General features: G+C 47.3%; 3 protein-coding genes across 10 annotated transcripts; 2 read left to right on the forward strand and 1 right to left on the reverse strand.

Annotated features, from left to right (window-relative positions):
• Positions 1–372: 372 nt before the first annotated feature.
• Positions 373–6,771, forward strand: LOC133572284 (dynein regulatory complex subunit 2-like). 4 transcript variants are annotated; one of them, XM_061925161.1, is made up of 8 exons: positions 373–486; positions 2,949–3,087; positions 3,159–3,326; positions 4,937–5,244; positions 5,301–5,451; positions 5,521–5,682; positions 5,744–5,962; positions 6,020–6,771. In XM_061925161.1, exons 1-8 carry the CDS (start codon positions 374–376, stop codon positions 6,476–6,478), a joined length of 1,719 nt encoding a protein of 572 aa, XP_061781145.1. In that variant the 5' UTR covers position 373; the 3' UTR covers positions 6,479–6,771. The 4 variants fall into 4 exon arrangements, with proteins under 4 accessions (XP_061781145.1, XP_061781143.1, XP_061781146.1 ...); XM_061925159.1 differs by having other exon boundaries at positions 5,301–5,682; XM_061925162.1 differs by having other exon boundaries at positions 5,075–5,244; positions 5,301–5,682.
• On the reverse strand, positions 6,535–21,036 carry strn3 (striatin, calmodulin binding protein 3). Its single transcript, XM_061925158.2, has 16 exons — positions 20,620–21,036; positions 15,006–15,109; positions 14,840–14,913; positions 14,688–14,766; positions 14,461–14,622; positions 14,275–14,401; positions 14,081–14,216; positions 13,884–14,023; positions 13,643–13,821; positions 13,524–13,571; positions 8,059–8,180; positions 7,819–7,986; positions 7,621–7,761; positions 7,423–7,530; positions 7,275–7,361; positions 6,535–7,215 (listed from the first exon to the last, which is right to left on the reverse strand). The coding sequence occupies exons 1-16, from the start codon at positions 20,860–20,862 to the stop codon at positions 7,046–7,048; spliced, it is 2,088 nt and encodes a 695-aa protein (XP_061781142.1). The 5' UTR covers positions 20,863–21,036; the 3' UTR covers positions 6,535–7,045.
• On the forward strand, positions 19,930–25,935 carry ap4s1 (adaptor related protein complex 4 subunit sigma 1). 5 transcript variants are annotated; one of them, XM_072911843.1, is made up of 7 exons: positions 19,930–19,988; positions 23,319–23,339; positions 25,070–25,237; positions 25,304–25,390; positions 25,456–25,524; positions 25,592–25,603; positions 25,680–25,935. In XM_072911843.1, exons 1-7 carry the CDS (start codon positions 19,956–19,958, stop codon positions 25,806–25,808), a joined length of 519 nt encoding a protein of 172 aa, XP_072767944.1. In that variant the 5' UTR covers positions 19,930–19,955; the 3' UTR covers positions 25,809–25,935. The 5 variants fall into 5 exon arrangements, with proteins under 5 accessions (XP_072767944.1, XP_072767945.1, XP_072767948.1 ...); XM_072911844.1 differs by having other exon boundaries at positions 19,935–19,973; XM_072911847.1 differs by lacking the exon at positions 19,930–19,988 and adding an exon at positions 21,226–21,513 and having other exon boundaries at positions 23,316–23,339.
• Positions 25,936–26,106: the final 171 nt, after the last annotated feature.

Raw genomic sequence — 26,106 nt, forward strand, 5'->3', positions numbered from 1 at the left:
TTCTGTGTCGTGTCTGTTGAGTCCGTCGCTGAAAAGAGTCCTACTAGGAACAATGACGCAAAACAGACAAAAAAAGTACACTTCTTTTTTTTCAACAAGTAAACGACTTGTAAAATATTACTAGATAATTTCTCAACTACGTAACGAAGATGACAAACTGTTTGGAAAAAAAAGTTACTTTATAAAATGGATTATTTTGTCATGTTCGGTTAAAATCTAAGTTTTGCAACAAACTTTTTCGTTGTATTTTTTTGTATGAACTTTTGACCACCGAGTCTTTAGAAATGAATGTTTTAGTGTCAAATAGGAAAAGGTTTTTTTATAGACGACATTTCAATAAGAGGATCCAAAGAAGCTGATTTAGGGGACGACAATGAAGGTAGTATTGAAATGGCGGAAGTGCTCGGCAGTCGTCTCCGTGGCAACGCCGCGCAAACCGTTGGGAGCCTTGCGAAAAAGCGCGTGTACGTCGCGTCTGATGCGTAGGTATTCGCCTTTTTTCCTCCACTTTGGAACAATTTGCGTCAATCTATACAATCGATGCATCTATTAATGTGTATTAATTTTTATATGTAGAAATTATTAATCTGTGTACCTAATCAAGTGTCTAGCCGAACCCCTAACCCCCTCCCCCCACCACATCCCACCTCCCCGGATTGTAAATAATCAAATGTATATTGTTCTTATGCTTTCTGAGCTCACTATGTTCACTGCTCGCTGTACATATCCTACCAAGTCAGACCTACACTGTTTCAATGTCCATTTCTCAGACAATATAACTGTTGATGACTGAAGTGCTGATAGCAACCCCCTCCCCTGGATTGTAAATAATGTAAATTAGTGATGGGTTGATGAGGCGTCATGAAGCGTTTCGACACATTGCAAAACTGTATTGATACTGCGTCGATACTGTGTCACTAAATACTGACATCTGCTGGACATTAAAAATCCCTACAGGCAACCTATGGACCGACTCAACTGACACTGATTTGATGCCCTAGTACAGGGGTCACCAACCTTTTTGAAACCAAAAACTACTTCTTGGGTACTGATTAATGCGAAGGGCTACCGGTTTGATACACACTTCAATAAATAAATATATTGTCATTTGTAAGTTACACGTAAGTGTGATTTAAACAAGAATAGCTAAATAAATACATTTATATATATAAAAAAATGGGTATTTCTGTCTGTCATTCCGTCGTACATTTTTTTTTCCTTTTACGGAAGGTTTTTTGTAGAGAATAAATGATGAAAAAAACACTTAATTGAACGGTTTAAAAGAGGAGAAAACACGAAAAAAATTAAAATAACATTTTGAAACAGAGTTTATCTTCAATTTCGACTCTTTAAAATTCAAAATTCAACCGACAAAAAGAAGAGAAAAAGTAGCTAATTTGAATCTTTTTGAAAAAATTAAAAAAAGAATTTATGTAACATCATTAGTAATTTTTCCTGATTAAGATACATTTTAGAATTTTGATGACATGTTTTAAATTGGTTAAAATCCAATCTGCACTTTGTTAGAATATTTAACAAATTGGACCAAGCTATATTTCTAACAAAGACAAATCAGTATTTCTTCTAGATTTTCCAGAACAACAATTTTAAAATAAATTCAAAATACTTTGAAATAAGATTTAAATTTGATTCTACAGATTTTCTAGATTTGCCAGAATAATTTTTTTGAATTTTAATCATAGTAAGATTGAAGAAATATTTCACAAATATTTTTCGTCGAAAAAACAGAAGCTAAAATATTTATTATTCTTTACAATAAAAATTTTTTTTTTACTTGAACATTGATTTAAATTGTCAGGAAAGAAGAGGAAGAAATTTAAAAGGTAAAAAGGTATATTTGTTTAAAAATCCTAAAATCATTTTTAAGGTTGTATTTTTTTCTCTAAAATTGTATTTCTAAAAGTAATAAGAAGCAAAGTAAAAAAATAAATGAATTTATTTAAACAAGTGAAGACCCATCCATCCATCCATTTTCTACCGCTTATTCCAAGTGAAGACCAAGTCTTTAAAATATTTTCTTGGATTTTCAAATTCTATTTGAGTTTTGTCTCTTTTAAAATTAAAAATGTCGAGCAAAGCGAGACCAGCTTGCTAGTAAATAAATACAATTTAAAAAATAGAGGCAGCTCACTGGTAAGTGCTGCTCTTTGAGCTATTTTTAGAACAGGCGAGCGGGCGACTGATCCGGTCCTTACGGGCTACCTGGTGACCGCGGGCACCGCATTGGTGACCCCTGCCCTAGTATATACAATAATATAAACCAAGTCATTGTATTTCATTTAGGATTATTTCATATCTTCATTTCAATAAAAATATATTTGTATCTTTTTTAGATACAGTCAATAAATAATGTGAACATGTATCATAACATGGAAATCTAAGAGAACGTGTTGTGGATGATTGTGGACTGGGAATTGTTTTAATTTTATTTTTTTACACATTTTTATTAAAAAAAAAAAAAAAGTTTTTCCGACGTATTACATTTTAGACGCTTTCTCTTCTTAGTTATTATTTCTCCGGCTGTAGAAAAGACACGCTCACAGGGCACAGAGGAGGCGTCAGTGCGTTCGCGTATTGGTCACGTGACCAAAACAGCTCATGATCGGTCACGTGACTTTCTAAAAGCGGTACGCGCACCGACACAGGGTTTCGCTCTATGAGCTCGACGCATGCGCCGATGCATCGGTGTTGCCGGACCCATCACTAATGTAAATAATTCAATGTATATACTCTGATGATTAACTTGTGTGATGACTGTATGCTGATAGTAGTATATATCTGTATCATGAATCAATTTAAGTGGACCCCGACTTAAACAAGTTGAAAAACTTATTCGGGTGTTACCATTTTGGTCAATTGTACGGAATATGTACTGTATTGTGCAATCTACTAATAAAAGTCTCAAGCAATCAATCAATGTCCATCAGAGTGAGGATGCCGAGGAAGGTGAAGAGAGGAGGCGGAGCCTCAGAGGAGGAGGAGGACCTTCAGCAGCAACGTGGGCGGGTGAAGGACCCGCAGGAAACGGGCAGAAAGAGGGAGGAGCTTCTGACGCTCTTCCTGAAGGTGAAGCCAGCGTTGCCGTGACGTCACGCCTGTATAACCGCGACTCAAGTGGGCGTGTCTTTGCGGCACAGGACAAAGTCGAGCGCGAGGAGAGGAACTCGGCCGTCAACCTTGCGGAGCTGGAGCGCGCCTGGGGTGTGGTCCTGCGTCGGACAAAATCAGCGGAGCTGCGGCGTGATATCATCATCCTGCGTCGCACGTTTGAGCGGCAGCTGGACGGCCTGGATGATGTCATCAAGGTGAAGTGAAGTGAAGTTGTTGTTTTTTTCCATTTCATTTTTATTTATCTCCTTCATTGATGTGCATCTTTGATCGATAGACATTTTACCACAATTATTCAATTATACATTTACACACCAATGCCTGAGAAGGAGCAGGATGAAGAAAAATCTTATATTTTCCTGCCCCCTTCAACATAATACGTAGTCTTACTTAATGACATATAAACCAACAATTACATCCAAATATAACGAAAACAAAAAAAAACACAAGTGCAAAACTTCATGAAGTACAAACCGAACAAAAAAACAGAATAAGTAATATACACCTCACGGGATGATACAAAACAAATACAAAACCAGGCAAAAAATAAGTAAATTAATAATTATAAAGGGCCCTGCGATGAGGTGGCGACTTGTCCAGGGTGTACCCCGCCTTCCGCCCGATTGTAGCTGAGATAGCCCCCCGCGACCCCAAAGGGAATAAGCGGTAGAAAATGGATGGATGGATGGAATAATTATAAAGCAAAATGTAAACACTTATGGCTGTCCATATGATCTTATTGTGTAAGTGAAGTGAATTATATTTATATAGCGCTTTTTCTCTAGTGACTCAAAGCGCTTTACATAGTGAAACCCAATATCTAAGTTACATTTAAACCAGTGTGGGTGGCACTGCATGGGAGCAGGTGGATCAATCAATCAATCAATCAATCTTTATTTATATAGCCCTAAATCACAAGTGTCTCAAAGGGCTGCACAAGCCACAACGACATCCTCGGTACAAAGCCCACATACGGGCAAGGAAAAACTCACCCCAGTGGGACGTCGATGTGAATGACTATGAGAAACCTTGGAGAGGACCGCATATGTGGGTAACCCCTCCCCCCCTCTAGGGGAGACCGAAAGCAATGGATGTCGAGTGGGTCTGACATAATATTGTGAGAGTCCAGTCCATAGTGGATCCAACATAATAGTAAGAGTCCAGTCCATAGTGGGGCCAGCAGGACACCATCCCGAGCGGAGACGGGTCAGCAGCGTAGAGATGTTCCCAGCCGATGCACAGGCGAGCGGTCCACCCCGGGTCCCGACTCTGGACAGCCAGCACTTCATCCATGGCCACCGGACCTGTGCCCCCCCCCCCTCAAGGAAAAGGGGAGCAGAGGAGAAAAGAAAAGAAACGGCAGATCAACTGGTCTAACAGGGGGGCTATTTAAAGGCTAGAGTATACAAATGAGTTTTAAGATGGGACTTAAATGCTTCTACTGAGGTAGCATCTCTAATTGTTACCGGGAGGGCATTCCATAGTACTGGAGCCCCAATAGAAAACGCTCTATAGCCCGCAGACTTTTTTTGGGCTCTGGGAATCACTAATAAGCCGGAGTTCTTTGAACGCAGATTTCTTGCCGGGACATATGGTACAATGCAATCGACAAGATAGGACGGAGCTAGACCGTGTAGTATTTTATACGTAAGTAGTAAAACCTTAAAGTCACATCTTAAGTGCACAGGAAGCCAGTGCAGGTGAGCCAGTATAGGCGTAATATGATCAAACTTTCTTGTTCTTGTCAAAAGTCTAGCAGCCGCATTTTGTACCAACTGTAATTTTTAAATAAAGTGTCTTTCCCAAGGACACAACGGCAGAAGCGGGGATCGAACCTGGAACCCTCAAGTTGCTGGCACGGCCGCTCTACCAACCGACCTATACCGGCGTTACGCCGCTGCCGTCTTTACTACTGACGGGGTGCCGTTTCCTGTTTGTACGGCAGAGCTTGACATGTGACCTGCAGCAGGCGGAGCAGCAGTCGGCTCAGGTGCGCCGCCGCCACCTGCAGCACGTGGAGCGCATGCGAGACCTGCAGGACGAGCGGCGAGCGTTCGTGCGGCGTCGCTGGGAGGGGAGTCTGCGGCGCATTAGTGCCGGATTCATGGCGGAAAGGTGAGTCAGCGGTGGCGAGCTGCGGGTTAGAAAGATGTCAATCTGCTGATCGGCAGGAGCGACACGGCGGAAGAGGCGCAGCGGCGGCAGGTGCGTCTGGAGGACACGGCGTTCTCGTTGGACTCGCAGCACCAGGACGTGATGCGGGCCGTGCGTCAGGTGTACGGCGAGAGCATGGCGGCTTGGCGGAGCGCCCAGCAGGACCGGGTAATACCGTCGTGCATTCCCGGGCTGCGCCCTTGCCGTCAGCTCACCTGCTGCGGCTTCTACCCCCAGGTGGCGGCGCTGCGTGGCGCCGACGCGGAGAAGCTGGCAGAGAAGCGTCGTCAAATGCAGGAAGAGGTGGAAGCGTGCGGCTCCGCCCTCGGCCTGATGTCCAGGAACCAGCGTCTGGTCCACATGACCGACGTGGACGTGAAGCGAGTGCGGCGGCTGCAGGTCGCCACCCGTCACGTGACGCATCATGTGGCAACTTATGACGCCACTTGTCTCCTCTCAGAGCGCTGTCATCAGCCTGCGGACCAAGCTCGGCTCCTTCGAGACATCGACGGCGTGGGAGGCGGGCGGCATGGCGGCAGCGAAGGCGGAATTGAATGAAAAAAGCGGCAAGCTTCGGGATCACCTGGCCAGAGCACGCCAGGCTGCGAGGAAGCAGCTCGCTGACCTCGCGCTCCAAAGTGACACCGCCGCCAATAAACTGCAGATGGTGATCGGCAAGGTGGGTCGAGGCTCATCTCCATGATGGTGTGTGACTCCTGACATGTTTGTCCTGCAGGGCGAGAAGGTTCTACACGCCGCCATGGTGTGTCACAAGCTGGAAGACACTTTATCGCCATCACCACGGGGTGCTGACAGCCAGTGGCCGGCGCAGCCAACAGCAACAGTTACATCTCACATCCTGTCGCAACGTGGCGAGGGCGTCATTAACCCGTCTTCGTCCCCGCAGACGTTCCCTGAGGTGCGTCAACTGACTCGCCGCCTTAACAGTGCTCTGCTTCTGCGAGACGCTCTGGCCAATCACCAAGAGGCGCTGCGGCGAGACAACCAACAGCTAAGGCTCCTCCTGCGCCGCCGTCTCGACAACATGAGGGTCGGCGACAACAGCGGCGGCGCCCTTCACGGAAGCCACGCCCCGCTGTCTGTCAAAGCCGCACTAACAACGGCGAGCCCCCCCTTTGGCGCTGGACGTCCCACGGTCATCGAGGCGGCCCTCGCCGCCAAACACCTGCTGTGACAGGAAGAGACGCTGAAGATGCGCCGCTTCCTGCCAATCCAAAGTAGAAACTTAAGTTGGAAGACTAGAAAAAATACTTTTATTGTGGTAATCATGCAGGACACCGACAGGAAGTAGTAGTAACACGTTACGTCGTAAACGTCAGCTGCTTCAGTTAAAAACTCAAGGTGAAAGGAAACTTCCTTATAAGGACATTAAAAAAGCAGCGTGGCTCCTCCCCCAGGGGGCGGAGCTTGTCAGGCCGCAGCCTTCGTTGTAAAAACAATAAATAAAAAGATTCACTGGCAGGTGAGGCTCCTCCCCCTTTTGTCCTTCTTTCACCAGTTCTCGTGAACAGGAAGCGATGGGCAGGTCCGCGATGCTTCGCTGAGGCGATCACATGACACAGTCCCAAGTCCCTTTGGTTGGCCGCCATCTTTTGTTTGCGTCCGTGGCGAGCTCAGTTTGACACACGCCGCCGAGGAAGTCCCCGAGTTGGGACGTTCCGAAGACAAACAGCTAATTGGTGGGGGGGAGGGGCTTAGTGTCGAGCGGGTCAGCTGTTTCCAGAGTCCGCGTCCGGCGCTCTTACACGTAGACCCTGGCGAGGGCGTCGGCGCCGGCTGAGGCGATGTACGCCTTGGAGGGGTGGAAGGCGACGTCGTAGATGGCCTCCTCACTCTTCTTGCGGTGCGCCGTGATCTCCTGCGCGCAGGTCTTGGAGTCCAAGTTCCATAGACGCAGCGAGCAGTCGTGACCTGCAACACGGCCCGTTAGCAAAGAGCGGACCTTGGCCACGGCTTTTTCCCCCACTTACTTCCTGACATCAGGTAGATCCCGTTTGGGTCCACAGCCAGGCTGGTGACGGCATCCAGGTGAGCCACCATGGCGTGGATGACTTTACCTGCACACACACAACGAAGAGAGAGACAAAATGGCGGCAGGGACGGTGGCGGAAAACCCACCTGACTTGTTGTCAAAGAACTTGATGTGGCGGTCTTCGTGGGCCGTGATGGTGACAGGCAGCGTGGGATGGCTCACCACCTTGTAGATATGATGGCAGCCGGGCCGGGCTGGGGAGGGGACGGGGCCGAGGTGAAGAAGACAAGTGGGCGTGACCGACTGTAAAGCCTAACGTTGTGTGTGTGTGTGTGTGTCCTTACTTCCTTCGCCCTGCCCCTTCAGCACCAGTGCATGCTGGGAAGTCTCCAGGTCGTACACAACCACATCGCCGCCATCAAAGGACGCCACCATGTGGGCAGGGTCACAGCCGTTGAAGTCCACAGATGTCGGGATACCGTGTTCTGCACACGCACACACGGTTAGTGTCCGGCCCCCAGTGGGCGGGGCTACGTCCTCACCTCTGCTGGCGTTGAAAGTGCTGATGCAGGGGTTCTTCTCCTGAGGGTTCCACAATTTGACAGTTCCGTCGGCCGAACAGGACAGGAGGCGATTCTTGATGCCGCTGTAGGCCAACCCCCACACGGCGTCCGCATGTCCCGCCCACGAGTCCGCCAGCGCACCGGCATCTGCGCCGTGTAGAGAAAGACAAACCTGTCAGTTGCCTCCCCTGCCAGGGGCGGCACCGCACATGTGAGTACCGTAAGTGTCGTAGGGGTCCACATTGGAGCCGGGAACGTTCCAGCGCTGGATGGTGGCGTCCAGGCCGCCGCTGAAACACTGCTCGCCGCTGGACGTCATGGCCAGGGACAGCACGGGACCCCTGGAGGGCGACACGGCGCCGTTAAGGTGGAGGCGGAAGCACAGATGTGCAGACGGAAAGGGCGAAAGCGTTTAGGTAGAGGCGGAGGTGCTGCTGCTGGACTCTAGAAAGAGGTTCCGCAGCCTCCGAAGCAGAACCTCCAGGTTCTGTAACCTTCTTCCCTCAGGCCGTAAGACTCTTGAACGCATCATAATTAAATTATCCCCTCAACTCCCCCCAAAATGGATTAACTCGCTGGAATAAAAAAGACAATATAACATACATCCATAAACGTGGACGCATGTGAAAAAGTGCAATATATTTATCTGTACAGTAATCTATTTATTTATTTATTTATATATATTTATTTATTTTAGATATTTATTTATATATGCACCTTATTGTTTTTTTATCCTGCACTACCATGAGCTTATGCAACGAAATTTTGTTCTTATCTGTGCTGTAAAGTTCAAATTTGAATGACAATAAAAAGGAATTCTAAGTCTAATGTGCAGGCGGAAGCGTTAACATGCAGGCGGAAGCATTTACGTGGAGGCGGAAGCACAGAGGTGCAGGCGACAGCGGCTAAAGCGTTTAGATGCAGGCGGAAGTGCATAAGTGGAGGCGGACGGAGCTGAAGAGGCAGAAGCGTTTGAGTGGAGGCTGAAGCGCATAGGTGCAGACGGAAGCACAAAGGCGGAAGCTTTTAAGTGGAGGCGGAAGAGGCAGAAGCGTTTAAGTGGAGGCTGAAGCGCATAGGTGCAGACAGAAGAGGCAGAAGGTGGAGGCGGAAGAGGAGGAAGCACAGAGGTGCCGGCGGAAGCCCAAAGGTTGAGGCGGATGAGGTGGAAACACATAGGTGGAGGCAGAAGAGGCAGAAGCGTTTAAGTGGAGGTGGAATCACAGAGGTGAAGGCGGAAACGGCGAAAGCGTTTAGATGGCGGCGGAAGAAGAAGAAGCGTTTAAGTGGAGGCGGAAGCACAGAGGTGCAGGCAGAAGCAGCGAAAGAGTTTAGATGCAGTCGGAAGCACATAGGTGGAGGCGGAAGCATAAGCGGAGAAAGTGTTTAGATGCAGGCAGACGCACACAGGTGGAGACGGAAGAGGCAGAAGCGTTGAGGTCGAGGCTAAAGCGCATAGGTGCAGACGGAAGAGGTGGAATCACAAAGGTGCCGGCGGAAGTGCTTAGGTAGAGGAGGAAGTGGCGAAAGCATTAAGGTGGTGGCGGACGAGGCGGAAGAGGAAGAAGTGCTTAAGTGGAGTCAAAAGCGTTTAGTTGGAGGCGAAAGCACAAAGGTGCAGGCAGAAGCGGCGAAAGGGTTTATATGCAGGCGGAAGTACATAGGTGGAGGCGGACGAGGTAGAAGCGGAAGAGGCAGAAGCATTTAGGCGGAAGCGGCGAAAGCGTTTATATACAGGCGGAAGCACATAGGTGGAGGCGGAAGAGGCAGAAGCGTTTAAGTAGAGGCTGAAGCGCATAGGTAGAGACGGAAGAGGCGGAAGCACAGAGGTGCCGGCGGAAGCGCTTAGGTGGCAGCGGACGAGGCGGAAGAGGAAGAAGTGCTTAAGTGGAGGCAGAAGCGTTTAGTTGGAGGCGGAAACACAGAGGTGCAGGCAGAAGCGGCGAAAGGGTTTAGATGTAGGAAGAAGCACATAGGTGGAGGCAGACAAGGTGGAAGCATTTAGGTGGAGGCGGAAGCGTCGAAAGCGTTTAGATGCAGGCGGAAGCACATAGGTGGAGGCGGACGAGGCAGAAGCGGAGGCGTTTAAGTGGAGGCTGAAGCGCATAGGTGCAGACGGAAGAGGCAAAAGCACTTAGGTGGAGGCGGAAGAGGTTGAAGCACAGAGGTTCCGGCGGAAGTGCTTAGGTGGAGGCGGAAGAGGCAGAAGCGTTTAGGTGGAGGCTGAAGCGCATAGGTGCAGACGGAAGAGGCAAAAGCGCTTAGGAAGAGGCGGAAGCACAGAGGTGCCGGCGGAAGCGCTTAAGTGGAGGCGGAAGCATTTAGGTGGCGGCAGATGAGGCGGAAGCGGAAGAAGTGCTTAAGTGGCGGCAGAAGAGTTAAGTTGGAGGCAGAAGCGGCAAAAGGGTTTACATGCAGGCGGAAGAACATAGGTGGAGGCAGACGAGGTGGAAGCATTTAAGTGGAGGTGGAAGCGGCAGAAGCATTTAAGTGGAGGCGGAAGCAGCGAAAGCTTTTAGGTGCAAGCAGAAGCGTTTAAGTGGAGGCTGAAGCGCATAGGTGCAGACGGAAGAGGCAAAAGCGCTTAGGTGGAGGCGGAAGCACAGAGGTGCCGGCGGAAGAGGCTGAAGCGTTTAGGTGGAAGCGGAAGCACAGAGGTGGAGGTGGAAGCGGCAAAAGTGTTTAGGTGGAGGCGGAAGCACAGAGGTGGAGGTGGAAGCGGCAAAAGTGTTTAGGTGGAGGCATTTAGGTGGAGGCTGAAGCGCATAGGAGCAGACTGAAGAGGCAGAAACACTTAGGTGGAGGCGGAAGAACAGAAGCGGCGGCAGAAGTGCTTAGGTAGAGGCGGAGGCGGAAAAACAGAAGTGCCGGCGGAAGAGTTTAGATGGAGATGGAAGAGGCGAAAGCACAGAGGTGCAGGCGGAAGTGTTTAGGTGGAAGCATAGAGGTGGAGGCAAAAGCACACAGATGCAGGCGGGAAGAGGCGGAAGAGTTTAGATGGAGATGGAAGAGGCGAAAGCACAGAGGTGCAGGCGGAAGTGTTTAGGTGGAGGCGGAAGAGGTGGAAGCATAGAGGTGGAGGCAAAAGCACACAGATGCAGGCGGGAAGAGGCGGAAGCGTTTAAGTGGAGGCTGAAGCGCATAGGTAGAGACGGAAGAGGCGGAAGCACAGAGGTGCCGGCGGAAGCGCTTAGGTGGCAGCGGACGAGGCGGAAGCGGAAGAGGAAGAAGTGCTTAAGTGGAGGCAGAAGCGTTTAGTTGGAGGCGGAAGCACAGAGGTGCAGGCAGAAGCGGCGAAAGGGTTTAGATGCAGGAAGAAGCAAATAGGTGGAGGCAGACAAGGTGGAAGCATTTAGGTGGAGGCGGAAGCGTCGAAAGCGTTTAGATGCAGGCGGAAGCACATAGGTGGAGGCGGAAGCACATAGGTGGAGGCGGACGAGGCGGAAGCGGAGGCGTTTAAGTGGAGGCTGAAGCGCATAGGTGCAGACGGAAGAGGCAAAAGCGCTTAGGTGGAGGCGGAAGTACTGAGGTGCCGGCGGAAGCGCTTAAGTGGAGGCGGAAGCATTTAGGTGGCGGCGGATGAGGCGGAAGCGGAAGAAGTGCTTAAGTGGCGGCAGAAGAGTTAAGTTGGAGGCAGAAGCGGCAAAAGGGTTTACATGCAGGCGGAAGAACATAGGTGGAGGCAGACGAGGTGGAAGCATTTAAGTGGAGGCGGAAGCAGCGAAAGCTTTTAGGTGCAAGCAGAAGCGTTTAAGTGGAGGCTGAAGCGCATAGGTGCAGACGGAAGAGGCAAAAGCGCTTAGGTGGAGGCGGAAGCACAGAGGTGCCGGCGGAAGAGGCTGAAGCGTTTAAGTGGAAGCGGAAGCACAGAGGTGGAGGTGGAAGCGGCAAAAGTGTTTAGGTGGAAGCGGAAGCACAGAGGTGGAGGTGGAAGCGGCAAAAGTGTTTAGGTGGAGGCATTTAGGTGGAGGCTGAAGCGCATAGGAGCAGACTGAAGAGGCAGAAAGACTTAGGTGGAGGCGGAAGAACAGAAGCGGCGGCAGAAGTGCTTAGGTAGAGGCGGAGGCGGAAAAACAGAAGTGCCGGCGGAAGAGTTTAGATGGAGATGGAAGAGGCGAAAGCACAGAGGTGCAGGCGGAAGTGTTTAGGTGGAGGCGGAAGAGGTGGAAGCATAGAGGTGGAGGCAAAAGCACACAGATGCAGGCGGGAAGAGGCAAAAGCGTTTAAGTGGAGGCTGAAGCGCATAGGTAGAGACGGAAGAGGCGGAAGCACAGAGGTGCCGGCGGAAGCGCTTAGGTGGCAGCGGACGAGGCGGAAGCGGAAGAGGAAGAAGTGTTTAAGTGGAGGCAGAAGCGTTTAGTTGGAGGCGGAAGCACAGAGGTGCAGGCAGAAGCGGCGAAAGGGTTTAGATGCAGGAAGAAGCACATAGGTGGAGGCAGACAAGGTGGAAGCATTTAGGTGGAGGCGGAAGCGTCGAAAGCGTTTAGATGCAGGCGGAAGCACATAGGTGGAGGCGGACGAGGCGGAAGCGGAGGCGTTTAAGTGGAGGCTGAAGCGCATAGGTGCAGTCGGAAGAGGCAAAAGCGCTTAGGTGGAGGCGGAAGTACAGAGGTTCCGGCGGAAGTGCTTAGGTGGAGGCGGGAGAGGCGAAAGCGTTTAGGTGGAGGCTGAAGCGCATAGGTGCAGACGGAAGAGGCAAAAGCGCTTAGGAAGAGGCGGAAGTACAGAGGTGCCGGCGGAAGCGCTTAAGTGGAGGCGGAAGCATTTAGGTGGCGGCGGGTGAGGCGGAAGCGGAAGAAGTGCTTAAGTGGCGGCAGAAGAGATAAGTTGGAGGCAGAAGCACAGAGGTGCAGGCAGAAGCGGCAAAAGGGTTTACATGCAGGCAGAAGCACATAGGTGGAGGCAGACGAGGTGGAAGCATTTAAGTGGAGGCGGAAGCAGCGAAAGCTTTTAGGTGCAAGCAGAAGCGTTTAGGTGGAGGCTGAAGCGCATAAGTGCAGACGGAAGAGGCAAAAGCGCTTAGGTGGAGGCGGAAGAGGCGGAAGCACAGAGGTGCCGGCGGAAGAGGCTGAAGCATTTAGGTGGAAGCACAGAGGTGGAGGTGGAAGCGGCAAAAGTGTTTAGGTGGAGGCGGAAGCACAGAGGTGGAGGTGGAAGCGGTAAAAGTGTTTAGGTGGAGGCATTTAGGTGGAGGCTGAAGCGCATAGGAGCAGACCGAAGAGGCAGAAACACTTAGGTGGAGGCGGAAGAACAGAAGTGGCGGCAGAAGTGCTTAGGTGGAGGCGGAAAAACAGAAGTGCCGGCGGAAGAGTTTAGATGGAGATGGATAGGCGAAAGCACAGAGGTGGAGGCGGAAGTGTTTAGGTGGAGGCGGAAGAGGTGGAAGCATAGAGGTGGAGGCAAAAGCACACAGGTGCAGGCGGGAAGAGGCGGAAGCGTTTAGGTGGAGGCGGAAGAGGTGGAAGCACAGAGGTGCAGGCGTAAGAGCTTATGTGCAGGTGGAAGCTTTTAGGTGGAGGCGGAAGCACAGGTGCAGGCGGAAGAGGCGGAAGTGCTTATGTGCAGGTGGAAGTTTTTAGGTGGAGGCGGAAGCACAGGTGCAGGCGGAAGCGGCAAAAGCGTTTAGGTAGAGGCAGAAGAGTTTGGGTGCAGGCGGTGGCGCCATGGAGGACGTGTATACATACACGTGAGCTCTGAACGTGTAGACGGGCTCCACATCCAGGGAGGCACTTCTAGAAAAGAAGCAAAACATTTCACAATAAAAGCCCGAATGGAAGCACAAGAGGTGGAGTCACAACAGTACTTTTTGGCGGCGACGGTCTTGGTGAGGTTCCACAGTTTGAGTGTGTGATCCTCGGACACGGTGACCAGGCACGGCTCCACGGGATGGAAGGCAAGCGCTCGGACGCCGTCGAAGTGACTTCGCAGCGTGTACTTTGGGGTCCAGGTCTTCCTGAAGGCCGACTCCTGACCGGACGGCAGCTGGACGGAGGAGGGGGAGAAGTTAGTGTATTGATGGCGTGGGACGCCCGCATCGCACTCACGTCGTAGCTGAAGTCCACGTCGTCGTTGGCCACGGTGAGGTCGGCGAGGTCGCCCAAGCCCAGCACGCTTTCCAGGACGTGGTCGGCCCCGCCCATCAGGAAGGACTTGCCCGCGCCGCCGGGGAACGGCAGCGGCTCAACTGTGCGTGGGAGGAGCGTTAGCGTCTGATTGGTCCACCAGGACTCTTTGATCTCACCCCACTCTGTCCCGTCTCCAGAGCTGCGGGCCTCGCCCGCCCCCTCCCCGTCCTCCGCCGTCACCAGGAAGTCAAACTCCTTCAGCGCCTCCTCCGTGTCGGCGTCGTCCTCCGACGCCAGGCCCTCGTTGGCCACCTGGGAGGAGGGGGAGGGTGAGGAGGAGGCGTGTGAGAAAAGACAGGTGCACACGCACCGTGGTCTTCCGCCCTCGGCCCAGCTTCTCCTCGCCCAAGTCGTCCAGCAGCTCGCCGTCATCGTCCTCGTCGCTGTCCTCAGCGTTCTCCAGGAAGTTGATGGTCTCCAACACGTCTCCTGGACTCCTACACGCACACACACACACACTATGATAGCCTGTGACCTCTGACATCCGACCTCTCACCTCTGGCCGTCCTGGCGGTGTTCCATCCCGTTGATGAGGTGCTGCAGGTTCTTGTTCTCCACAGAACCGTTGTGCTCGGATGCCGAGAGGCCGAGCAGGGAGCGGACCCTCTGAGTGCGCACATCCAAGATGGTGTCCGTGTAGCCCACCTCCTGCAGGTACCTGAGCACACACACGCAGGTCAGCACTTCCTGTGGACACCAGGGGGTGCCGTGACGCGCTCTTACTGTCGCAGGAGCTGCCGTCCCTGTTTCCAGGTCAGCTGGCTGTTGGCGGGCAGCGCCGACACCTCAGAGTCTTTGTCGTCTGTGCGTCACACCGACAGCTGAGTTACTGAGGCAACCGCCAGGGGGCGGGGCTTTAGTGATGCAATAGTCACCTGCTTCAAAGTTGGGCATCTTTACGTCGCCTTGGTTCAACTCGGTTCCGTACTTCAACTTGTGGTACTTGGCTCTGTGGGTCACACACAACAATGCTATGCTAGCAGCTACATACACACAATGCTATGCTAGCAGCAACACACACAGACACACAAACACACACACCTCTCCTGCTTGAGAGCGTATTCCAACATCTTGATTCTTCTGACCAGGTCATTCTTCAGGTTCTCCTGACCTTTTCTCTCCCCTTGCAGGAACGCTATCCTTGCCTACACACACACACATTTTATTTTTCAAAACCCAATAAAAAATATACACATTACCGTATTTTCCGCACTATAAGGCGCACCTAAAAACCACAAATTTTCTCAAAAGCTGACAGTGCGCCTTATAACCCGGTGCGCTTTATTACGATTCATTTTCATAAAGTTTCGATCTCGCAACTTCGGTAAACAGCCGCCATCTTTTTTCCCGGTAGAACAGGAAGCGCTTCTTCTTCTACGCAAGCAACCGCCAAGGAAAGCACCCGCCCCCATAGAACAGGAAGCGCTTCTTCTTCTACTGTAAGCAACCACCCGCCCCCGGAAGAAGAAGAAAAAACGCGCGGATATCACCGTACGTTTCATTTCCTGTTTACATCTGTAAAGACCACAAAATGGCTCCTACTAAGCGACAAGGATCCGGTTCATAAAAAGACGCAATCTCTCCATCCGCACACGGATTACTACCGTATTTCACAGCAACTGATATTCCTGTGAACCGCACTGTGGAACGGGAGCACGTACGGTGAATATTCGCACCACAGGGAATGAGAAGTCATCCTTCACTGTGGTTCTAGCTTGCCATGCTAACTTCCACCCATGGTGATATTCAAAAGGAAGACCTTGCCAAAAGAGACCTTTCCAGCCGGCGTCATCATAAAAGCTAACTCGAGGGGATGGATGGATGAAGAAAAGATGAGCGAGTGGTTAAGGGAAGTTTACGCGAAGAGGCCGGGTGGCTTTTTTCACACAGCTCCGAAGGCGAACACACCTTCACTAAGACGGGCAGACAGCGCCGGACGACATACGCCAACATTTGCCAGTGGATCGTAAATGCCTGGGCAGATATTTCGGTCACAACTGTGGTCCGAGCTTTCCGGAAGGCAGGATTCACAGAACTACTGGACAACAACAGCGACACTGACTCCGATGACTTCGACGAGACGGAACCGGCCATTTTGGATCCCACGCTTGCGCAACTTTTCAATTCGGACACCGAAGACGAAGAATTCGAAGGATTTACGAATGAAGAATAACTTCAGAAGGTGAGCGCTATGTTTATTTTGTGTGTTGTGACATTAACGTTCGAGCAACATTATGTTGCTATTGCTCTACACCATTTTGAATTTTACTATGTTTGTGATTGCACATTTGCGTACATTTTGGGACAGAGTTGTTAGAACGCAGGTTTTCAATATATTATTAAAGTTTGACTGAACTATCTGACTGTTTTTTTGACATTCCCTTTAGCGCAGCGTAGGCGCGGCTTATAATCCGGGGCGGCTTATTGGTGGACAAAGTTATGAAATATGTAATTCATTGAAGGTGCGGCTAATAATCCGGTGCGCCTTATAGTGCGGAAAATACGGTACTTTTAACCTTTAGGGCTCCCGGGGACCCAAAAGAGTCTCAGTCCTAAACTGTAAAAAACATATTATTTATTAATTATTTTATTCTACTCTTAAATCTCTAAGTCAATTTCATATTTATCTGTTGAAATAAAGTTGGATTTTTTAATGTTTTTTTTAAAGGCAAAAACACAAATTAAACAATATTTACCCCCAAAATTATTTCAAATATTTGATGTAAAGTCATTGGAATCTTAAACATGTCAATAAATCATAACATTGAATTTTATTCATTAATATTTATTTTTATTTTTCATTTTTTTTAATGAATGTATTCATCAATTCAACAAAACAATACCATAACAATGCAATCCAATTCCAAAACCAAACCCGACCCAGCAACATTCAGAATAGAAATAAACAGAGCAATTGAGGACACACAAACATGACATGGAACAATCTAAAAGTAGTGAAACAAAAATGAATATTATCAACAACAGTATCAATATTAGTTACAATTTCAAAATAGCAGTGATTAAAAATCCCTCATTGACATTATCACTAAAAACATTAATTTTCTTGGCGTTGCAACTCAACGCCAAGAAAACGGAAATGCTGATTATCGGTCCTGCTAAACACCGACATTTATTTAATAATACCACCTTAACATTTGACAACCAAACAATTACACAAGGCGAATCAGTAAAGAATCTGGGTATTATCTTCCACCCAACTCTCTCGTTTGAATCACACATTAAGAGTGTTACTAAAACGGCCTTCTTTCATCTCCGTAATATCGCTAAAATTCGTTCTATTTTATCCACTAGCGACGCTGAGATCATTATTCATGCGTTCGTTACGTCTCGTCTCCTGTAACGTATTATTTTCGGGTCTCCCTATGTCTAGCATTAAAAAATTACAGTTGGTACAAAATGCGGCTGCTAGACTTTTGACAAGAACAAGAACGTTTGATCATATTACGCCTATACTGGCTCACCTGCACTGGCTTCCTGTGCACTTAAGAAGTGACTTTAAGGTTTTACTACTTACGTATAAAATACTACACGGTCTAGCTCCGTCCTATCTTGTTGATTGCATTGTACCATATGTCCCGGCAAGAAATCTGCGTTCAAAGAACTCCGGCTTATTAGTGATTCCCAGAGCCCAAAAAAAATCTGCGGGCTATAGAGCGTTTTCTATTCGGGCTCCAGTACTATGGAATGCCCTCCCGGTAACAATTAGAGATGCTACCTCAGTAGAAGCATTTAAGTCCCATCTTAAAACTCATTTGTATACTCTAGCCTTTAAATAGCCCCCCTGTTAGACCAGTTGATCTGCCGTTTCTTTTCTTTTCTCCTCTGCTCCCCTTTTCCAGGTCCGGTGGCCATGGATGAAGTGCTGGCTGTCCAGAGTCGGGACCCGGGGTGGACCGCTCGCCTGTGCATCGGCTGGGAACATCTCTACGCTGCTGACCCGTCTCCGCTCGGGATGGTGTCCTGCTGGCCCCACTATGGACTGGACTCTTACTATTATGTTGGATCCACTATGGACTGGACTCTCACAATATTATGTCAGACCCACTCGACATCCATTGCTTTCGGTCTTCCCTAGAGGGGGGGGGGGGGTGTTACCCACATATGCGGTCCTCTCCAAGGTTTCTCATAGTCATTCACATCGACGTCCCACTGGGGTGAGTTTTTCCTTGCCCGTATGTGGGCTTTGTACCGAGGATGTCGTTGTGGCTTGTGCAGCCCTTTGAGACACTTGTGATTTAGGGCTATATAAATAAAGATTGATTGATAAAGATTGATTGAATAAAAAAAAAGAAAAGAACAATAGTGGCTTTCACTTGCATCACATCTCATAAACTTGACAACACACTGTGTCCAATATTTTCCACAAAGATATAATAAGTCATATTTTGGTTCATTTAATAGTTAAAACAAATGTAAATAATGGATCCCATATTCCAATATATGACTCATTATTATCGAAACTAAATGCAGTTTTTTCTACTGATATCATCTCCATAGCTTGTGTGAACCAGTCAGTACGAGTTGGACTATCAACATCTATCCATTTTTTTAGTATTACCCTTTTTGTTATTATGCATATTGAAAGAAATGCATTTTTACTCTTTGATGACACGTTACTAAATTGATGGAGATCCCCAAGAATACAAGTTTGCAGTGTCATTGGGATGTTTATATTAAGGAATGTGATTGCTTCTTTTGTCGTTTTCAACCATAACTCTTTTATTCTCTGACATTCCCACAATAAATGAACAAGAGTTCCCTCAGCTGCCCGACACTTCATACATAACTTGCTATCGATATTAATATTTTTGAGCAATGACAACACTAACATTCCTGGGGATCCAAAAGGGTCCCACCCATAAAAGTAGTAAGAATTAGTCATATTTTTTTCAAATCCTTACTTTTAACGTTTAAATCTCTAGATCAATTTCAGATCTATCCGTTGATTACAATTATTTTTTATGTTTTATGCTGTTTTTGGTCAAATAAACTAAATTTTTTTTAATGGCAAAACCACAAAATATATAATATTTACCCCAAAAGATATTTCAAATATTTGATGTGAAGTCATTGGCATCATAAACATGTCAATAAATCATAACATTGATTTTCATTCATTATTATTTTTGAGCAATGACACTTTAAAAAACAACACTAAAATTCCTGGGGATCCAAAAGGTTCCCACTGATGAAAGTAGTACAAATTAGTCAAATTTAAATTTTTTTAAATTATTTTTAACGTTTGAATCTCTAGATCAACTTCAGATCTATCCGTTGATTACAATTGTTTTGTTTTATGCTGTTTTTGGTTAAATAAACAATTTTTGTGTGTGGCAAAAACACAAAATATACAATATTTACCCCAAAATATATTTCAAATATTTGATGTGAAGTAAGCGGAACCTTAAATATGTCAATAAATCTTAACATTGATTTACATTCATTATTGTTTTTGCGCAATGACACTTTAAAAAAACACAAATTCTTGGGGATCCAAAAGGGTCCCACCCATAAAAGTAGTAAAAATTAGTCTTTTTAAAAAAAAAAATTCTTACTTTTAACGTTTGAATCGGAAGTATTTTCAGGACAAAATTAAAGTATAACGCTGCAGCTGCTCGTGAAAGACGACACTGATGACAGCGGACTATTTATAAACACACAGAGCGGTCGCCATGGCAACGCTCACAGGCTAAGAAGAGGGCATGACTCCCATTTGGCTGGTTGCCTTGGCGACAGGAGAGGCGTTGACAGGAAGTGAGCTCGTTTACAATAATATTCTATTTGTGACATACTTGTGGCTCCGCCCACCGGCACCGCCGTCATTAGCGTGGCGCTTTGGTGATGACGAGTGACGCGCTTATAATGGGTTGGCCTGCTTTTAGCAATGTCATCATATGGCCCCGCCCCTACACTGCTGCTGACCTTTGGCCCCCCAACATGGATACATGGATCCACAATGAACACTGTTTGATGAGCTTTACAGCACAGGTGTGTTTGGAGCAGGTACGTCTGCGTATGCTAGTGACGCTAACTTGCTAACAGCGAGAAATTGCTAAAAATTTTAAACTAATGATTAATAATAATATAGTCACAAAGTTCTGTCTTTAAATAGATTTTGAAAAAATTAATTTTTGACTGTTCTGTTTGTGGAAATTAGAAGCACTTTAGGTAAAAACAGAATATATTTCAAATATAAACTTAGTTTAGTTAGGTAATACAAAATAAAATGCTAACTTTTTAGTTGAGAACTTGAAAAAGTACAACTACCATGTGTAACAGTAAGGCAATCATATTATTTGGATTATATTCTCACAAAAACTGTCAAAATGTAAGAAAATGGTGGTGGAAATAGTTTGAACCCCCCCCAAAACTAATGTGTGGATATTTTGAGTTGAAAGTCGACACTCGAGCGTCAAGGTGTGTAATAGCGGTGTCGATATTTCAGTATCGATCGTACATCGCCGAAACATCCACAGGCCCAGCTGTTTAGGCTAGGCTAGGCTAGCTCCAAGCTATCGTGACCAACTAAATGGGACTTGTGTACACAACTATATTCGACTGGACAAACATGGTAAATCTGACATAGGGGGTACATATTCCACGATGGTGGTCATGTTGTTGCCGAGAAGCTCACCTGAAGTTCGGCCCGCTCCACTTCCCAGTGGGCCCTCTCCATCTCGAAGCGGGCCCACTCGTGCTGGATGTAGTGCAGGATGCCGGGGATGGTGTACTGCTGCTGCGGCCGCGGTAGCTCGTCCGACTGCTGCGAGCCCAGCATCGCCCCACCGCTCACCGCATGAGCGCCGGCCGTGCCCCCCGACTGCTGCTGGTGGGGCGGCGGAGGTCCAGCGGCGCCTCCGCCGGGGTGCTCGTCCATGTTGGACTTGTCTAAAGTGAAGGGACACGTGTCTCCAACCCCCGCCCGGGCTCGGTAAGGCGGTCTCAGGCCGCGTGTGACGCTCGCTGCCCCCCCCCGGAGGACTGGCGGTGAGTGCAGCTGACGACGGACGCGCTACTGCTGCTGTGTGGGTCTACCCGGCCGCCATTACTGCTCGCCCTCACAGCGGAGAGAAGTCGCCGCGGTGCATGCCGGGAACGGCGCGTCCACGTTCATGACTGGTGGAAAAAAATCGGACATCACACTTTCCCATGTCTGAGGCGCAAGTAGTTGAATGATACGACGGTTAAACACGACACGTAAAAGGTGCTGATGCCTACCAAATTAGAGCAAAAGTGTTATTCTCAGCAAATGTGTATCGTCAAAAAAACTGTTAAAATGGTGATATACGTAAACACACAAACGTCCTACTCTTTTTCTACTTGAACGCACCGGGACAGAGCTATCATGGCATACGCAGGCGAGCCGTGTTAGTAAAACAGTACACTCGGCTAGCTTAGTAACTCTCAATTACAACGATACGTTCTGATAAAGCGAGCCGCGGCGGACAGTAAGTTGATCATGTTTGCGTCTATCAAGGTACTTCTTCGTTGTGGTAATGTTCAGTTTCATTGAGGGCCACCTGAAATAGTGAGTAATTTAACAACTATGATATTACACATTTCCCTATGTATTTGATAGTTATGTTGTTGACGTACTGCCAAAAGTATTTAGACTGGCAGCTCAATTTTATTGTAGAATTTAGTGTTTGTTTTTTTTTTACAACAGTCATCCATCCATTTTTCCTACCGCTTGTCCCTTTCGGGGTCGTAGGGGGTGCTGGAGCCTATCTCAGCTGCATTCGGGCGGAAGGCGGGGTACACCCTGGACAAGTCGCAATGTCATCGCAGGGCCAACGCAGATAGACAACATTCACACTCACATTCACACACTCGGGCCACTTTTTAGTGTTGCCAATCAAACTATTACTGTAAATGGTAAGACTAGTACCACTGTTTTTACGGTAAAATTCTGGCAACAGAGTGGTCAGTTTTTTTTCACCATAAAATCTCTTTGGTTGTTTTCACAGTGCATTACTGTTTATGGAAAATAGTGACACTGCTTTCTACTATGAGATTTTGTCACTTTATCATAAAATCAATGGTTGTTTATACGTGTATTACTTTAAATAAAAACAATCGGAACCATGAGGTTTTTTTTTTTACTGTAAAATTCCGGTAACTTAACAGCCCAGTTATTTTTATTTTTTTTACCATAACATTTTTTACAGTGTACAATCTAATGGATAACTTGAAATTATAAGACTATCACATATTTTAACAAAACAAATTTGTAATGTATGATGATAACAAATGTTGTGAAGGGCCAACTTAAATGATATGGCGGGCCACAATAAATTATGTGAAGAGCCACGTTAAACTATATGGCGGGCTACCTTAAATGTGAAGGGCCACATAAAATGATATGGCGGGCCACAATAAATGTGAAGGGCCACATAAAATAATGTGGCGGGCCACAATGATGTGAAGGGCCACTTATATATATGGCGGGCCACATATATATATGGCGGGCCACAATAAATGTGAAGAGCCACCTAAAATGATGTGAAGGGCTACAATGATGTGAAGGGCCACTTAAATGATGTGGCGGGCCACCATTAATGATGTGAAGCGCCTCAAATGACGTGGTGGGCCACAATAAATTATGTGAAGGTTCACCTTAAATGATATAGCAATCCACAATGATGTGAATGGCCAATTTAAATGATATGGCGGGCCACAATAAATTATGTGAAGAGCCACATTAAACTATATGGCGGGCTACCTTAAATGTGAAGGGCCACATAAAATGATATGGCGGGCCACGATAAATGTGAAGGACCACATAAAATGATGTGGCGGGCCACAATGATGTGAAGGGCCACTTATATATATATGGCGGGCCACATATATATATGGCGGGCCACAATAAATGTGAAGAGCCACCTAAAATGATGTGAAGGGCTACAATGATGTGAAGGGCCACTTAAATGATGTGGCGGGCCACCATTAATGATGTGAAGCGCCTCAAATGACGTGGTGGGCCACAATAAATTATGTGAAGGTTCACCTTAAATGATATGGCAATCCACAATGATGTGAATGGCCAATTTAAATGATGTGGCGGGCCACAATTAATGATGTAAAGGGCCAGATAAAATGATGTGGCGGACAACGTTTAATGATTTAAAGATCCACCTTAAATGACGTGACGCAATAAATGATATGAAGGGCCAAGTAAAAAATTAAGCTGTGGCCTTGAGTGTGACACTTGTAAAAGGAAGTAGTGTGGCCTTCAGGTTCTTGGTTGGAGCCGTTAACGCGATTTTGTGCGTACTCTGGAAATTTCTGGAACATATAACTGTGGATTCCGTCTCTTGGCCAAAACCTCAGCAGCACTGCAAAGCAGGACACCGAACAGGAAGCAGAGGTGTGGACTCGAGTCACATGACTTGGACTCGAGTCAGACTCGAGTCATGAATTTGATGACTTTAGACTCGACTTGACAAAATGTAAAAAGACTTGCAACTCGACTTAGACTTTAACATCAATGACTTGTGACTTCACTTGGACTTGAGCCTTTTGAATTGACATGACTTGACATGACTTGCTACTTTCCCCAAAACCCAAAGATGAAAAAGTTATTCGGGAGCGCTCCGTATTTTTCATTGTGTACTTGTCTATCAGCGTTGCGTGTGTCAGCTGGTGTGGTCTCAGTACAACAGCCAATCAAATTAGATCTACTTTGTTTTCATCACACAGCATTCATCCAATCAAATTGCAGGACAACCAACGAAGAAGACATGTCCAAACCACACGCCAGTGAACAAAAAATGATACCTAAAATAATTTTGTTTGGGTATAAAAATTACGAGGTGGTCAACACAAAACGGTTTACAGTATGCAACACATGCGGTTCGAAAATTACTGATGGAGAGGCAACAACTTCCAACTTCGTCCGGCATTTGAAGTTGCACAAAGAAGGGTAAGTTTTGAATGTAAGATAACGTTTATTGGCTAAGTAACGTGACTTTTATTTGCTGTGTAGTTAAATCAGTGAGGCTGTAAACTCACTGCTAACGTTATTGCAAACACGGGAATCTGTTGCAGTTCACTACCTTATTCATACTTTTTGTTCAGTGATTTTTTTCAAGCAGGGTTACGTTAGCCAATATATCACACGTAACGTTAGACGGCGGTCAGCAGCACCGCGTATTTTAGCCACCTAAAAAAAGACAAAAATAGTAAAATAAAGGTCAGTTAAAATGTATACTATATTATGAATATGTGTACCGTTTTAGATAGCTTTCTGACATACTGTTGGTTGTTTACCTCAGGGGTCCCCAACCACCGGGCCGCGGCCCGGTATTGGTCCGTGGATCGATTGGTATCGGGCCGCACAAGAAATAATTTTTTTTCTTCTTTTTTTAATTAAATCAACATAAAAAACACAAGATACACTTACAAGTAGTGCACCAACCCAAAAAAACTCTCTCCCCCTTTTGTTCTGGGCATTGAACATGAAGACTCTTCCTTCACTGTTCCGAGTGGCCATGAGAGTCTTGGCAGTGCCTGCCTCCAGTGCTCCAGTGGAGCGAGTTTTCAGCCATGGTGGCATCATACTACGCCCCCATCGTGCACAAATGACTGACAGACTCTTGGCTAATTTGGTCTTTTGCAGATGCAATGCAGCATAGGGCCCTGACATATAAAAAGTACAACTTTTTTGTTATGTTCACGTATATGTCATGTTTTTTCAATGTTAACACTTTTGTACAAATAAGTACATTTGCACTTTATTTTTCAATGTGTTTGTTCTGTAAAGGAATGAGTTAATGTTTAAAATGACTGGTTAATAGTGCTATTATAAAGTGCAATGTCAGCACAATTTTCTTTCCTGCAATTTAAAATGCACTTGTTTTAATAAATAAATACAGCGTTTGAAAAGCATACACAATCTGTGTTAATATATTAGTCTGTGGTTAAAAGGACTCGAAACTCAAAATGCAGGACTTAGGACTTGACTTGAGACTTTCCAGTCTTGACTCGGGGCTTGCCTGTCTTGACTCGGGACTTGACTCGGACTTGAGGGCAAAGACTTGAGACTTACTTGTGACTTGCAAAACAATGACTTGGTCCCACCTCTGACAGGAAGTGAGGTCACATCCAGCGGGAGGATGATCACTTTCATCCTGATGGTGAACCGCCAGGGTCAGACCCGTCTATGCAGGTACTACCAGCCGCTCAAGCTGAGCCAGCGCACTGCGCTGGAGACCGACGCGGTCCGCTGCTGTTTGAGCCGTGGGCGGGACCAGGTGAGCCCCTGACACGCCCACTTCCTGCCCAGGTAGATGCTGTGTGTAACGCTGTCTCCTTGCCAGTGTTCCTTTGTGGAGTACAAGGACTTCAAACTGGTGTTCCGCCAGTACGCCGCCCTCTACATTGTGGCAGGTGTCACCGACGACGAGGTGGGCCGCGCGTCCTCGTTACTAGCCTAGCTTAGCACAAAGCCTGAAAGTGTTGCCCTCCGCAGAACGAGCTGTCCGTCTACGAGCTTCTGCAGAACTTTGTGGAAGTTCTGGATAAATACTTCAGCCGGGTGGTGAGTTTCCAGTCATGAGGCGAAGGCGGCTTTCTACGTCTTTGACTTCCTGTTTTGTGTCCGACAGAGCGAACTGGACGTATCCTTCCTGGTCACGTGACCCATCACGTCACTCAAAATGCCAGTTGACCTTCCTCGACTCAGGGCCGTGTCAGATCATGTTCAACCTGGACCGAGTCCACCTCATCCTGGACGAGATGGTCCAGAATGGACACATCGTGGAGACCAACAGGAGCAGTGTTCTGGCGCCGCTCACAGCTCTCGACAAGATGGCGGACGGCTGACGTGCTTTTATTTTGCAGTAGAGATGGACCGACATGTCTTAATGTTGTGCTTAATTAAGCAGCAAAAAACATCAAACACCTTTATTCCCAGAGTCTGAATAATTAATATAATTAATGTGAAAGTTCACTTCCTACCTTGTTTACTTACGTGACGACCTCCTTAAAGGGGAACATTATCACCAGACCTATGTAAGCGTCAATATACAGGTAAAAGCCAGTAAATTAGAATATTTTGAAAAACTTGATTTATTTCAGTAATTGCATTCAAAAGGTGTAACTTGTACATTATATTTATTCA

The sequence above is a fragment of the Nerophis lumbriciformis genome, linkage group LG29, assembly GCF_033978685.3.
Source record: "Nerophis lumbriciformis linkage group LG29, RoL_Nlum_v2.1, whole genome shotgun sequence".
Classification (NCBI taxonomy): Eukaryota; Metazoa; Chordata; class Actinopteri; order Syngnathiformes; family Syngnathidae; genus Nerophis; species Nerophis lumbriciformis.

Coding starts and splice junctions, on each gene's coding strand:
- LOC133572284 (XM_061925159.1), top strand. CDS start 374: ATGAAGGTAGTATTGAAATGGCGGAAGTGCTCGGCAGTCGTCTCCGTG. Junction 487..2,948: donor ACGTCGCGTCTGATGCGTAG/GTATTCGCCTTT, acceptor AATGTCCATCAG/AGTGAGGATGCCGAGGAAGG. Junction 3,088..3,158: donor TTCTGACGCTCTTCCTGAAG/GTGAAGCCAGCG, acceptor TTTGCGGCACAG/GACAAAGTCGAGCGCGAGGA.
- ap4s1 (XM_072911843.1), top strand. CDS start 19,956: ATGAGCTTTACAGCACAGGTGTGTTTGGAGCAG. Junction 23,340..25,069: donor ACTGCAAAGCAGGACACCGA/ACAGGAAGCAGA, acceptor GTCCCACCTCTG/ACAGGAAGTGAGGTCACATC. Junction 25,391..25,455: donor CAGGTGTCACCGACGACGAG/GTGGGCCGCGCG, acceptor TGCCCTCCGCAG/AACGAGCTGTCCGTCTACGA.
- strn3 (XM_061925158.2), bottom strand. CDS start 20,862: ATGGACGAGCACCCCGGCGGAGGCGCCGCTGGACCTCCGCCGCCCCAC. Junction 14,402..14,460: donor CACCGCCAGGACGGCCAGAG/GTGAGAGGTCGG, acceptor GTGTGCGTGTAG/GAGTCCAGGAGACGTGTTGG. Junction 14,217..14,274: donor GCCGAGGGCGGAAGACCACG/GTGCGTGTGCAC, acceptor CCCTCCTCCCAG/GTGGCCAACGAGGGCCTGGC.